The sequence below is a fragment of the Peromyscus eremicus genome, chromosome 4, assembly GCF_949786415.1.
Source record: "Peromyscus eremicus chromosome 4, PerEre_H2_v1, whole genome shotgun sequence".
NCBI classification, from domain to species: domain Eukaryota; kingdom Metazoa; phylum Chordata; class Mammalia; order Rodentia; family Cricetidae; genus Peromyscus; species Peromyscus eremicus.
This window is the reverse complement of record NC_081419.1, coordinates 76971253-76985843: the sequence shown is the minus strand read 5'-3', so window position 1 is coordinate 76985843 and position 14591 is coordinate 76971253. Positions and strand designations below refer to the sequence as shown.

Sequence of the window (14591 nt, the reverse complement as noted above, 5' to 3'; positions counted from 1 at the left end):
TGTGACTCAAAACCACATATGTTTTGTTAATCCCAAACAAAGATGGGAGGAGAAAGACCACTTCCCCATATCATCATGGCCAAATTAATTAAAGAAAGCAATTAAGTAAAGTAAGCTTTTTATTCATGTACATGGGCTACCTCTCCCTAAAGCAGGGTTCAATAGGTCAGCATTGGATTTGAGGGAGATGAGGCTTAGGGGAAGGGGGTTTCCAAATAGGAGATTTGGTGCGCAAAATAAGCAGGGTTACAGGAGCATAAGCATAACAGTTAGTCCTAACTACCTCCTGAAACAAAGACATGATTGCAAGGCGAACATAACAAGGTAGTCATAGGTGGTTATATAACCTTTTGAAATACAGGTAGGTTTGCAAGATGGTTATAAACAATTATTTTGAAACAAAGACATGATTGTCATTCTTGGAACGTGTAGGACAAGACCATTTGTAGTTAAGGTTACAGATGGGACATAGCCCAATCCTTGAAAAACAGATGTTTAATCATAAATAGGAATGAACCTAGTTTGTCCTTACTATAAGATGGCTTTTAAGTCTAAGATGGGGGCAGGCTGGTTCTTCAGTTTAACTACTAAATCAACATTCATAATTCTTAGCAATAGGAGAAGTAGCCTTAGTTTTTTAAGAGTTGTAGTTATTCCAACTTATAATGGTCTACAGATTTCATACCTTTTCCCACAATCATCATGAGACTCAAAGCTATTGAAAATAACGTGAGCTTGTGCGCACACACACACACACTTTTCATATAGAGATGAGATTAGTGTCAAGTACATTTATTTATTGATCCTTTTTTCCTTTCCTTTGGTTACTTGCAAGATCTAGCAGCTTGGGGCAACAGAAAATTTGAAGCCCCCGATTTTATTAAATTTTATGTCTAAGTTTTTTTTTTTTTTAAAGGAAACTCCTTAAGAGATTTGGTTTCCATTATTCATATGCCAAGAGAAGATGAGGAAACTGGGTCAGGAGATTTCCTGAAGGTATAGGAAGCAGAGAAAACAAACCTTTGGGCTATTTTCTTCTTCTGTTCTCCACCCCCTAGAGTTGCATGGGCCCTAATAGAGGGTGTGAAGGGTTCCCTTCAGTCCTCACTCACAGGAGATCAGCAGGGAGGTGAGGTCCAGAAGTGCTGGGGGAAGGAAGAAAGGTTGCAAACAGCCAATATAATGGCAGTAAAAAGGAAAACTTAACTGCCCTCCTGGCATTTGCCTCTTACAGATACGTGCACATGCACACAATGCACACACAGACATTCTTATTTCTGCACGACTTTAGTTTCCTGCATATACTTTGAAACCATCTTATTTGTGGCAGGCGTGTAGGGAAAATGGGCATTCTCATCTCTGTATAAGTAATGGTTATAAATCAGCACACAATGATTTCTGCCACACATTTTAACAATAATGTGTCAGGAGCCAACATATCCTTGGCTTATTGGAGAAATAGTTGATTCTAAGAAGTGGGGAAAACATGACAAGCCTGGAGAACCTTGTATACCATAAAGTAAGAAAGAGCTCAAAAGTAAACCAAAAAAGTTCACATTGGTGAAGAAATGTCAAGGGAAGCTAAGAACTAGCTAAAAGCACCCCAAAGGCCAAAGCTGAACAACAAAATAGTTTTAGATTATAACCCCAAGTATAAAATTAATGCCTAGGGTTCTACACTGTTATAAATGACTGAATAGGTGAATAAAAGGAGAAGAGACAAATCTTACATCCAAAAGTATTTCAGATGACTTACATAAATACTCTTTAAAGAGAGGGAGCAAGTTTGGGCTACTCATAGTAGCTTACTTCCAAATAGTACACTGTATGAAACTTGACAATCAGTATTGAAGCCAGTGGTCATGATCAGCTTTAACAGTGTGGAGTTATATTGAACTTGAACTTTGATAGTACATGGTACTTGATTACACTTTAACTCTGTCGTCTTCCTTCCAAAACCCTGTAATCACGAGCAAGACATTCAACAAATCCCAATTGAAGGACATCCTACTAAATATCTAAGAAGCAGTACTGTACCATCAGGAGTAGCTATAGCAATCACCAGAAGCCCCAGGAACCAAGACCATTCAATATGGTTTCCTGAAACAGAAAATGACAAGATATGAACCATTTTTTCTTGACAATAGGAAGAGTGAAGCATAATATCTTTATTAATCTAAAGTCTTTCTAATATTTGAAGTTTGTTTTAAAAGTACAATAATGCCTTTTGACCTAGGAGTTTCCCTTCTGATATTTTTCTTTGGAAATTATCAAGGATGATTCATCAGCATTGATGTATGTCACAGAAATATGAGAAATAGTAAAATGGTAGAAATCCTTTAAATGTCCAATATTTGGTATCCTAAATGTATGCAATTCAATCATGAATCATAATCTTAAAGAAATATATTTCTTGATGAGGAAAAATATTCATGACTGATACTTGAATGGAAAAACTGGGTTATAAATGAGCTTAGGAAGTATGAGCCAATTTTATGAAAGCTAGGTATGTATTTTATACATGCAGAGAAAAGATGGATGCAAATATATTTCAGTGTGTTAATGGGGATTATCCCTGGTGTATGGTGCTATAGAAAGTTTTTTTTTCTTTTTCATAGAAGTAGTACCCATTTAGTATAGAGAGTAAAAGACATCCAAAAAGTTATGTTTTGATCTTTCCTTCTTTTTTGGGGGGGGAGGGGGCTAGAAGTAGCTTCAGTTCTTAATCTGGCAGCAACAAAGAATTCAGTCCTCCGAAAGGGAGTTCTAAAGCAGATGTGGTATTGGCAGGCTAAGGAGCTATCTGTTACTTCCATTCATTTACTTCCCTGTTGCAGGACACTGGATGAAAGGCTTATAATCTTCCAGAGAAGCAGGACTTTACACACACTTGTATCTAAGTGTGAGGAGCATCACCTGTGAAAATGGCTGCTAAGTTCACAGGGATCAAACTTGACACTTGGTCAAAAGCTATGCTCAGAGGCTCTAAATAGATCTGCAGACATAGGGGCAGCTGTGAGGCTGTGAGACAAACCAGATCTGTATTTCCTTCTTCTATAATCCTTCTTACCTGGCTTACTTTTTTATTTTCTTTTAATCTTAAAAGAAAGCAATGCACACTTCTTTGATTCTACTACAAAACTTGATGGTGGGCATTACAGGTATTAAAAAAAAATCTTAAATCACCACTACTTGTTATAGGGCTGGGAAACAAGGGATTGATTAGAGAATAAAAACTCACCTCTTTCCTCAGTTTGGTGTGGTTTCTGGAAGTTGATTGTTTCACCTAGATCTATCATTTACAGGCTGTGAACCTTGAACAAATAAATCATGTAACATCCTTGGATCTCAGTTTTCTCTTCTGTAAAATGGAAATGTGCCTACCAGAATCTATAATAGCATACCATTTCTTTTTTAAAAGATTTATAGGTTTTTATTTTCTGTGTATACATGTTTTGCCTGCATATATGTCTGTGTACTATCTGGTAACTGCATAGGCCAGAAAAGAGTGTTGGACCCTTTGAAACTGGAGTTATAGACTGTTGTGAGCCACCATGTGGATGCTGGGAATTGAATATGAGTCCTGGAGGAGCAGCCAGTGCTCTTAACTACTGAGCCATCTCTCTAGCCCCAGCACCTCAGTTCTTAACTGCAGAATGGAGATGCCAGTACTAGAAGTTATTGTTAGAAATGCTATGAATAGCCGGGCGGTGGTGGCTCATGCCTTTAATCCCAGCACTCGGGAGGCAGAGGCAGGCGAATCTCTGTGAGTTCGAGGCCAGCCTGGTCTCCAAAGCGATTTCCAGGAAAGGCACAAAGCTACACAGAGAAACCCTGTCTTGAAAAACCAAAAAAAAAAAAAAAAAAGAAATGCTATGAATATAAATTGCTTATGGACCATTAAGTTAGGCCTTTGTAAATCATGTTAGTTACCAAAGGAGGGAAGACTGTATTTATAAATCACGATGCAGTCTAGAGAAAGAGTGGCCCTTTCCTTTCTCCTTCCCATGGCTTGAGAAGGAAGATGAGTGAGACTGAAGCAAAGCCTTGCTTTGTAAAGAACCACAAGAGAAGTAGGAACCATAAAGTTTTTGCTCAGATCAGAGCTTATTCTTCAGGCTCTTCTAGATGCTGATCAACCCTGTGTTTGGGCCCAACTAGGAAAACAGATGGTACAACTTGACCAGCCTTCCGGATAGATAGAAAAGGTGGAAAGGGGAGGGGCATGGGAATAGGTAAACCCTACAAGTAAGAGCCAATTATTTGACTTCAACAGGTGTTTAATTTGGAAAGGAGCTTAGCTTTATCTGTTTTGGAGTTTTCCTAAATTTATCACTCAGGCTGTCCCACTTTCTCAGGTGAGAAAATGTGTTCCAGAGTCATACAGCAGAACCTGGACTGGAATGCCAATCTTTCCATACTCCTCCTCCTCCTCCTCCTCCTCCTCCTCCTCCTCCTCCTCCTCCTCCTCCTCCTCCTCCTCTTCTTCTTCTTCTTCTTTCTTCTTCTTCTTCTTCCCAGGACCACCAGGAACATTTTGCTTTGCTTTATATTTATACCTAACTAGTTCCACAGGTCAAGACTAGTAAGTTCCTATACTTAAAGGCACAGCAGCTCAGTCCCCTTCTGCCCAGGCTGTAGGGGCTGGTGAGTGTGTCATGGAGGAAAGCTCCTGGATCAGAGTGTGATTCATCCCCCACACAGCTGACATACTTACTAGAACTAGACAATTGCTTACTAGAACTAGACAATTGCTTCCTCAAATACTGAAAGCTAAAGGCTTCCCAATTAGCTTTTTGTGCAGTGCCTATGTGGCCTAATTTTTTTTTTTTTTAAAGAATACTAAATCTTTTAATCCTAACTACATGTAGCCTTCCTCCTCCCTCTTCAGTGTCAGTACCTCTTAATTTCTCTATTCTCTTGACTAATTCTTTTAGAGCAATGATTAGTTAATAGCCATGAACTCAGTAAGACACAAGTGATACCAAATCAAAATAAGAGTATTATGTGCATAGGGGAAAAAAAACTGTTAAGTCTGTGAACTCTGAGTGCGTGCCAGCTCACTTCCTAGCTTCCTTCCCTTCAACTCTGAAGACAGAAGCTGCAAAGCTGAGCTACCTGTCTGTATAGATTTGTCAGGATTTCCTTCTGCATGGTAACCCTCTTTCAGCAGGTGCTTGGGCTTGAGTAGGACTGGGCCTCGTATCTTCTCCCAGTTTACATTTCTAGGTGCCACAGCAAAATAGAAAGACTATCTCAGTGTGTCCAAGTCTGTAAAGAGAACACAGCATTCATTACACTAGCTGGGACTCCTTGGCTCCATCCTATTCCCACAGACCCTGTCCCTAGACAGAAAGGTGCTAAATCTCACACCACAATCCCATTCAGAATTTAGGTGCTCCTAGTTCCTTTAGTTAAACTTTGTGGTTTTACATCCCTTAAAGGAATATAGGAAAAAGTGTGTGCCTCTTTGCCCACTTTTAAGTTAATTCCTTAAGTTTTGGGTCAGATTTAGATAATTAGAAAAGATATAACTGCTCACATCTTGTAGTTTTCATCTCATTTTGTGTATGTTTTTGTCAAAACTGGCATCACAAACTTATTAAATTTACAGACGAGATTTACTATATAATCTAATTGGCAGATCATTTTCTTATACCCAAACTAGCCAGCCAAATCACACTCACTTTCTGTTATATCTGATTTTATTTATATTCAATTCAAATAAACATACTAATACTTTATGACAGTTGTCTTCTGAGTTTAGATTTTAGTGAAACATATAGATAAGCATATTACCTTATGTAGATGAAATAGAGAATAATGTCTTACTATTTCTCACCCTGCTTTCATGGGATCTCTTTAAAGTCTTTGCATATACAATGCAGTATGAAGAAAAGTGTGCATATCTTTTCTGAAGTGGGAGTGAGAAGATTTTGAAAGTGGACCTGGCTACAAAGAAAACTTATACCCCGTGTTCTTTAGGTGATCACTTTTAGGAAAGAAGATATGTAGAAATTAAAGACTTGTAAGTTGTTCTCCTTAAGATTACCCATGTCCAAGTCATCCTAGAAAGTCATTACATACAACCAGGGAATGTGTACTACAGCTTTAAGACTACTGTTTCTAAATACAGTGTCTTCAATCCAGACCAGTCAGTGAGTAGAAGCCTCCTGACTAATCCACAGTACTCAGTACCTTGCTATTACCAGCATTGACAAGGGAAAACTTTTCTAGAAACCTCCTTAGAATGGTCAGAACCATGAAACTTTCTGTCCAATCCCTGTATCTCCTTAGCTTTGAAGTTTTCATTCAATAAAAAGATAGGGCTAGGGAGATGGTTCAGTGCATTGGGACCAGCAAATGCATGGGGACCTAAATTTAGAAACTCAGAGCTCACATTAAAAACTGCATGTTGTCATTTCATGTCTATCGCCCGAGTACTAGGGGAAGAGTGGTGACAGGCAGATGCCACAGACTTGATGACATGTATTATAGTTCAAATGGTAAGCTTTGGGTTCAGTGTAAGACAGTCTCAAAAATAAAGTGAAGATTTATAGAGGTAGACACCCAAAATCAACTTCTGGCCTCCATATGATCACACAGAAACATACACAGAGACACGCACCCCACATACACATTTTTTTTTAAAAAAAGAACCTGTTTCATTTCAGATATCTGAAGGAAATTAAGAGCATGTTTAATCTAGAATATAATAGTTTCAGATGCCAAAACAAAGGTATTGAGGGAAGGTAAGAAGAAGACAAATTTGATTTTTGATTTTTAAAAGGAAGGGTCCAACTCCTTGTATCATGTGTATCTAAAGCTCTGACTATAACACTGTAAGATAGAGTCACTGTAAGATATAGCACTACCATGAGGAAGTTGAGATTTACTAAGAATTTAAACCTTCTCAGTCTCATGACCTCAGGGTCATTATACAATGCTGCCCCCTCCTTAAGGACCTCAGTAGAATGGATAGCATGGCTGTCTGCCTAATCCCCTCTTTCACTAGAAATTGATACAATCAACAGACACCTTCTGCAACAGACACCTTCTGCAATCCCCAGTCCAATTGTAGATCCCTGTGTAACAAGTAGGTGTTTCTGCAGAAGCAGATAGATACCAAAGAGGAAGACTGTGCTGCTTCACTTGGAGAAGATGGAGATTTTTAAGGCATTTCAGATAAGATTGTATGAACATATGCTGGCTCGTGTAATAAATGAGAGCAGAATGGAGAGGAGAGGAGATGCCTGTCACAGATGGAAATTATGGGTAACCCACCAGAAGAGACCATATACCAGCTGGGGTAGCCTGTGCTACACATTTCATTAAGATCTTTTTTGAATTATCATGATAAATAGGTTGTTCTATGAAAATATGCTTTCTTTTTTCTTTAAAGACAAAACAAAACAAGCTATCTCCCCAGCCCCCAAAGCTGTGATATCTGTGTGGGTGACTACTGTGCCCTTCTTTCTTATTCTATCCTGACATCCAGCCTAATACACATTAGACAATCAATAAATATTTAGCAGTTGAGGAAATCAATAAATGATATGTCAGAGTCACAGGATCTCATGCTCTAAACAGTGAGATAATTTTATCTTTCAGGCCCCGGAACAGATCTCTCTTAGGGTAATGAGAATAGATTTTGTCAGTCAATACCTCTGACCTTTTCCCTGAGCTACTCCAAGTTTTATATAGTTTTATAGTAAAAAACCTGAACACATGCCTTTAATTCCAGTACTCAGGAGACAGAGGCAGGAGGACCTCTGAGTTCTTTGCCAGCCTGGTCTACATAGTTCCAGGACAGCCAGGGCTACACAAAGAAACCCTGTCTCAAACTGCCTCCCCCTCTTGGGGGGGAAAAAAAAAAAACTGGAAAAGAAATTGTGTATGATTTGATATTCTCAGTTTGGGGTTGGAGTTGCTGACCTCTTTGAGACTATGATGAAAATCATGACCTTTCTCACACAAAGGACACACAGACAAACTGTGAATACGATTTCAGTAGGTTCATGAACGCTTTATCTCAAGAATGCTCAACAGTGACCTGAGCTTAAGGAAAGGGTACAGTCACCATCAGTCCTCTTCATTAGAGGCGAGACAGACAGAAACGAAAAGAGCTTGCTTGAATATATACCGAGGGGAGAATATGGGGCCAGTTTGATCTTGCTTTGATTCTGGCTACAGTCAATTCATAAAAGACCCTTTGTTCCCTTTGGGACAGATGCCACCAAATACTGCTCTAATGGCAGTCCTCTGGTCAGCCCTGCCTACATGCACCCTTTATTCCATGACTGGACAACCAGTAGGAAAAGAGGAGAGTGGAATTCTGAATGTGGCACATTACTGAATTGGCTCTTCTGGCTTTTAGAGTGTATACTCCTTACTCTGTAGGCCTGTGTCCTAAGTGTTTGTACCTTGGAAGTACTAGAACCCCACTGCTAGATTATTTTATCTTGACTGTTTCCCCAGATAGAAACAAAGAGCACAGATTTATGTAGACGAAGATAATCCTTTCTGAGAACTTTTCTAGGTCATAGCTGGGAGCTAACACACTACAAACCATTTCTGTCTCTACCAGCTTGAAATGTTAGCCTTCTAGCCAAAATTAAACCTTGATCTCAAAGGACTCTAGGTTCTTACATCTCAAAAGAGCTTCACTTTCTTCATCTGGGCAGTGAGAAAATAATAATTCCAATATCCTGGGATTGGAGGGAGGAGTGATAGAAGGATTAGGTAAACAACTAAGTTCCAGGTCATGGTATTTCTGTGTTCAGGTCCAGTAAGCAGGAGGGAGATCAAATTGGTTCTTGTCCGTGTTAGAGTCGGTGACCTCTAGAAGTCGCTGAGGAGTGGCTTGGCAGGTTTGCTGCTTTGGCCTTTCTGTAAGTGTGCTCAGACCTGCTGCCTTTCTTTCCCGGGACCGTGATGCTGAACTCTGAGCATCGGAAGTAGTAGCTATAGCCTTGGACCTATACACTTGTGTTTGGGCCCTGAAACACTGACACTGGAATCCTCTGGTTACATCAGTACTGCCTGTGGCTGTTCTTTTCAACCCTGTCTGTTCCTCCCACCCTTTCTTTCTGTTGTCTTTGGAAGTCAGTGTTTGTTGAGCACCTGTGTGTTTATTGTACAACTTCTAGATGTGTAGACCTTGGTAAAATAGTATTAATGCTACCCTTATATACTTCAGGAGAAGGGGGATGAGAATAAATACAGAACTAGAGAATGTGATAAGGGCAAGGAAGGTACGCAGAGAGTGGTACGCAGTGTCTTGATGAGGTAGAGTACTTCCTGGAGACTGACTCTGCTGCATGGGTGAGACCTTGGCTCTACCCAGTGCAGAGTGCCAGTAATTGCTGCTGCTTGTTTTTCTGACCTAGTAATAGGTGGCCTAACACCTAGAGGAACTCAAACTCCTAGTGTCTACCAGCAGTTTATTTTGCTCGTTAAAATTCTAAGTCTGATGAGGCCTCCTGCTCCTTTACTTACTCACTGTATACTGGGTACCGTGTATTTTACATGTGTTCTTATTTGATCAGTTCACAACCCAAGATCGTAAGTTTTTAATTTTTATGGTCACTGTAGTTAAATTTAGATTCAGAAATCAAAGAAACTGAGGCACTTGCCTGTGTCCCTACTGCTCGATCGTGGTAGTTAAGAGTAGCACAAGATTGTCAACCTATATATTGTGTTACCTCCCTTGCTGTGATTCCCTTACTGAACTCACCTGCTTTTCCTTTTCTTTTGTAGTGGTGCCAGTGAAGAAGAGGACACATGAAGACTTACCATTCCCCGTGGAAAACACCCCTTCCCCGTGTGTATGTGACAGCGTGTATGTAATGGCTTCTGATATCTGTGAAAGCTGCCTGGCAACAAACTTCTTCCACTGGATATGTCCCCAGGTCCACAGCAGGCACACATGTCTCCAAGGGACAATAAGTTTTATGCATACTGACTGTGTGCGTCTTGTTCTCTTGTGGTAGGTCACAGGAAGAGCCCCTTTGATCAACTTGGAGGGCTCTTCAGGCAACTCCCCAAAGGCTGCTCTGACTTACTTACTCAGGAAAGCCAGCCCCTGGAATATTGTGCAAGTCAACAGGATCACTTCCTTAGGAAGGTTCTAGAGTATCTTGAAAGGAAATCAGTTTTTTCCTTACCTGCAAACAGAAAACCCACTTTGTTCGTACTGAAGCCTAAAGCAAGTATGGCCATACTGACTCGTCCGACAGTCTCTCATAGTCTGTTTCTGCCTTTGTGGAAGGCATTAGGGCAGCTGGGTGGAAAATGGGATTGAAGAAAGAGTCCAGAGCTGGAAAGAAGATATTTTTAGTACTTGAGGTTATCTGGGACTTGAGATTCATAATTCAGTGCTGTGGAAATGGAAAAAGTGATTGAAGAGATAGAAAGGAAATGACTTTAAGGAGTGTGGAGGGGGAGGAGTAAAGAAATCTGATCGAAAGTTGAAATCAGTGTTTCAGAATTCAGATTGCCCGAATTTTCCAAAATGGTCACTAAAGTGTCTGATAAAACCTGAATTCTTTGGCTAGCTGTATGGATTAATAGGCCTGTCACAACATAGAAGACTGGCATGTATATCACCAAGTGGGAATTGTCACTGTAAAATGTACCAGTTCCACCCCCAGGTTAGCCTAAGGTGGCTTCAGTGCTCTGTGAGGAGAATCCTTGCCACTCGCTGGCTTGCTGGATTCATGTCCATCTGCCAGCAAACATTCCCTCTATTTGCTACAGTTGGAATCCTCCCTCCCCCTGCAGCAGGCCTTCAGTTCCCCTCCCATACCCCAGCTCTCCTCTCAGATATAGTATGAGCAGGCATGCCCCAGAGCTGGATTTCCTGGCCTTCTCCCATTCTCAGATCACAGTTACTTACAACCACATTTTTCAGGGTCAAGGAAACAGTGGTGTGCTGGGAGATACCCAACTGCAAGCTCACACACACCACATCTTGTTGAGACATGAGTTTTTCTTACCAAATGATTTGAAGTTGGGGAGAACCTTATTTTTAATAGAAAAACAAGTCGGAGAAGAGAATGTTCATATACTTCAACTGTTAAGAGAAGATAGGAGACTTGGAAGGTAACTCTTGTTTGCAAGTGGGCAGTGTATTCCCTCTCCTCTGCTTGTGTGGTATTTCTGTGTTCCCATTGAGATTCTGTCTGAACTGTATTCAAGCAGCCTTGGGGTTGCTGTTGACCAAGGTCTGTTTCCAGTGTCTCTGAGGCAGATCCAAGGAGTCTGCCTTGGGTGAAATCCCCTTTTCTTGCCTGTCTGCTTGCCTGCCTATAACCTGTGTACTTATCACAAAGCTTTAGGGGCAGCTGATGTGTGTGTGTACAGGATAGTTCTGAGGCAGAAACAACCTGTGCTTACTGTAGGAGTCCTATTTATATCATTGTTCAATCCTGTGCATGCTAGAAAATGATTTATTCCTTTGAGGACAGGAAACTGCCAAGCCTATATGCTCTAGGTTAGGATTACCCTAGCTCACTACACATATAAGGATATTAGGGCAGAGAGGAGTTGAAGATTTCATTCCCAAACTGGTGACTAGTAGGTGGCTTAGACAATTTTGATGCTTTACCATCTGTCTGCAAAGACTGGAGAATTTAATGCACCCTGAGTTAATAACCTCCAATGATATCTTGTTTAAAAAAAATTCTAAAAGAAGGATCAAAAACAGTCTAAAATGAATGTGGAAAATCCGAAGATTGAAAAGACTTCAGAATTTGGAAGCTTGTGTTGTCTTTCCCCAGTAATCATTGTTTGATCTTTATATGTTGACCTTGTATTACCAATGGACAAATCATTGGCTTTCCATACCTAATCATGCCATTACTTTATATCAGTATTTAGGGAATCCAAGCGTTTATGTAGTGGTTATAAACAGAAATATAAAAATATTTGCCAACCTGTCTCTATAAATTATCTGTCCGGAATCCTCAAAGAAAGCATTTCCCCTTTATTTTGAACAAGTTTTGGATTTGCTTTCTGGGCTCCTGCTGTCTCCAGCACCTGATGAAACTTTAACCAGGAAAGCATCAAACACAACACAGCAGCTTCTGCCCAGGTCCCGAAGTTCCTGTGGCTGCATTTGTCAGTGTGAGATGTAGGATGCCTTCTACAGTGGCTCCAGCTTCGTTCTCCAAGCTAGGCCCTGCTGCTTGGCCTTGTGCCCCATCATGAGGAAGCTTCCTGCCTTCCAGGTCAGTGTGAGTTAGAGTTGTGTATCCTGACTGACTGTGGACAGCAGAGTTTACCCAGATCCCTGGAGAGAAATCATCACGTGATTCAGGTAAAGAACATCTCCAGAAATGAGTTGGGTACCCACAGGAAGTACTGGCAGCCTCTGAGTACTTAAGAGGGATTTGATCTTTGATTTGGAAAGTTCTAAGAAGTGTTTGACTTCTCAGCTGGACAGCCAGGACAAGGAAGTACCTGAGGACAGGCTGTGAGCCAGGCTCTCTGTAGATCTACCCAGGGCAAGCCACATGTCTGTAGTTGCTAGGAAACACAGGAACCAGTTTTAAACATGGTTCTCCCTGCTCTGCAGTCAGCCCTCTGCCCCATACCATGACTCACCTACAGATTCAGAGAGAGGAAGAGGCTTTCAGTCCCCGAGTGCAATATGCTCATTCACATTATAAACTATTTTTCAGAGACATCAAAATGGCCTTATTCCTCTGCTTTAGTAGATGTTTTAAATACTCATCGTTAACTTGAGGAGATTTCCCCCTTCCAGGAGATGGGGAGCCTTTTCTTTTCAGTGCTATCCCCACAAAAGAAAAAAGGTGGTATTCAGCCCTCAAGAGTGTGAAGGTGGCAGCAGTCTTCAATATCTCCTTCTTCATTGCTATAGAAAAGCAAATCTTCATATTTTAGTAAACCCAGCTACCGTGTTCTGTACTCTGTGAGAAGGTGCCAATTCAAATCACCGACTTTGGACTCTTTTCCTGATGTGTGTGTGTGTGTGTGTGTGTGTGTGTGTGTGTGTGTGTGTGTGTGTAAATGAGAGTGAGATTTATATACACGTGCACATACCATACTGCTTAATTATTTTAGAGTTAAATGAGAAAGACTCACAACTGCCCCTGCTGATTTTATATACCACCACAAAGGTTTCTTCTAAGTCCGTACAATGTCAGCAGATAATTGGAGTGTGAGTGCTGGCTGGCTTTCCAGAGTAGCCCCTAGTGGTAGGTGTCAACTTTTAAAGCACTGAGCCAAGGTGACAGCCAGGAAGGAAATTGCACCCCACCCCTTTCCACCATGTCTAATAACATGGGAAATTTAGATGCCTTGTCATTTTGGTGACTTGGATCATTTTGGTCATTCCATTTGGGCCTGAGTGTACAGCTGCAGAATTTATAACCTTGTAGTAGTCAGAGGTCTAGGAAGTCCTATCTCCCCACAGAGAAAATGTCCTGCTGATTCCTGACATTCTACTCTCATAATAGCTGTTCAGTACATGCTTTTCAGTAAATTGGTTGCATGTTTACTGTGGACTGAGCACATTTAGAATTTTGTTTGCTTGTTTTTTAAAGACAAAAACCCCATTATAAATCAAGTCCAGCCTTGCCCTAAGGGAACAGGCCCAGAGGGAGATTGCAGATCTCACTGACACTGCCTTCACCCCAGCAGTATTTCTGAGGCCCCCACCCTATGGAATTCCAGGAGCCACAGGAACTGGGTATTCCCCAGGAAAACAGGAGATCATTTCGATTATTTGGTCTCACATTACGTAATGTGAGGCTGAGAACACACCAGAAACACCAGAACTAGGGGCCAGAAGCAGGCAAGTGAAAATAAATGAAGACATTTGGAGGCACACTGGTGGAGAAACAGCCAGAGTCCATGCTGGACTTGATATGACTTTGAGGGGACCATTGATGTATCCTTTATGGAAGTTAAACCTGACCAGTCTTTTTACAGTGACAAGCCACAACTCGTGAGTGGGTAGAGCCAACGAATCCATTGTCTTCTGCCTGTTTTCGTGTACACAGTCACATTCCCTCCTTAGTCATCGTCCCCTGCCACCCTTTCCACTAAACAAGGGAACACTCAATCTTTCAAGGGAATTGCATATCTGAGTTAATGTTTCAGTATATCATTTTCATACTGTAAATTATTTTGTAAGAGAGATTTACTGCTATCCCAGGATGTTCAGACTTGGCGCCCCTGTGCATTTGGAAATCAATAAACTATTACTGGAAATACCATTTGTCTCTCAGAGTTGTGCACAAAAGACCCTGCTAGGTGTAAATATTCATGGTGATCTGCATACTTAGCTGTGGCAGTGCTAGAGATGATGGTGTTGGTGTTACTAGCTTTGGGGACCTGATTTACTCCTGACTTCCTAAAGTGCCTTAGGAGACCTCTGGATGGTGGCAAAGGGTAGACTGGAGAGTGTTAGTATTTAGAACCAAGCCAAGTGAACAATGGCTAGATTAGATTAGATTTGATCCGTGAGTAGGTTATAAGGTAAGCAGTATTCACTCCTGTGTTCTTTTCAAATACCACTTACAGCTTTACAACTTTGATTAACTAGAAGGAAGATCAAAATTCAG

General features: G+C 40.9%; 1 protein-coding gene across 1 annotated transcript in view; it reads left to right on the top strand.

Moving 5' to 3' along the window:
- The window catches only part of Trim44 (tripartite motif containing 44), a 107624-nt gene extending 93383 nt beyond the window's left edge, over window positions 1-14241 (top strand). The window contains exon 5 of the mRNA XM_059261005.1: window positions 9760-14241. Within this exon, the coding sequence (XP_059116988.1) occupies window positions 9760-9787 (28 nt within the window). The 3' untranslated portion in view covers window positions 9788-14241. The remainder of the gene's footprint in view (window positions 1-9759) is intronic.
- Window positions 14242-14591: the final 350 nt, after the last annotated feature.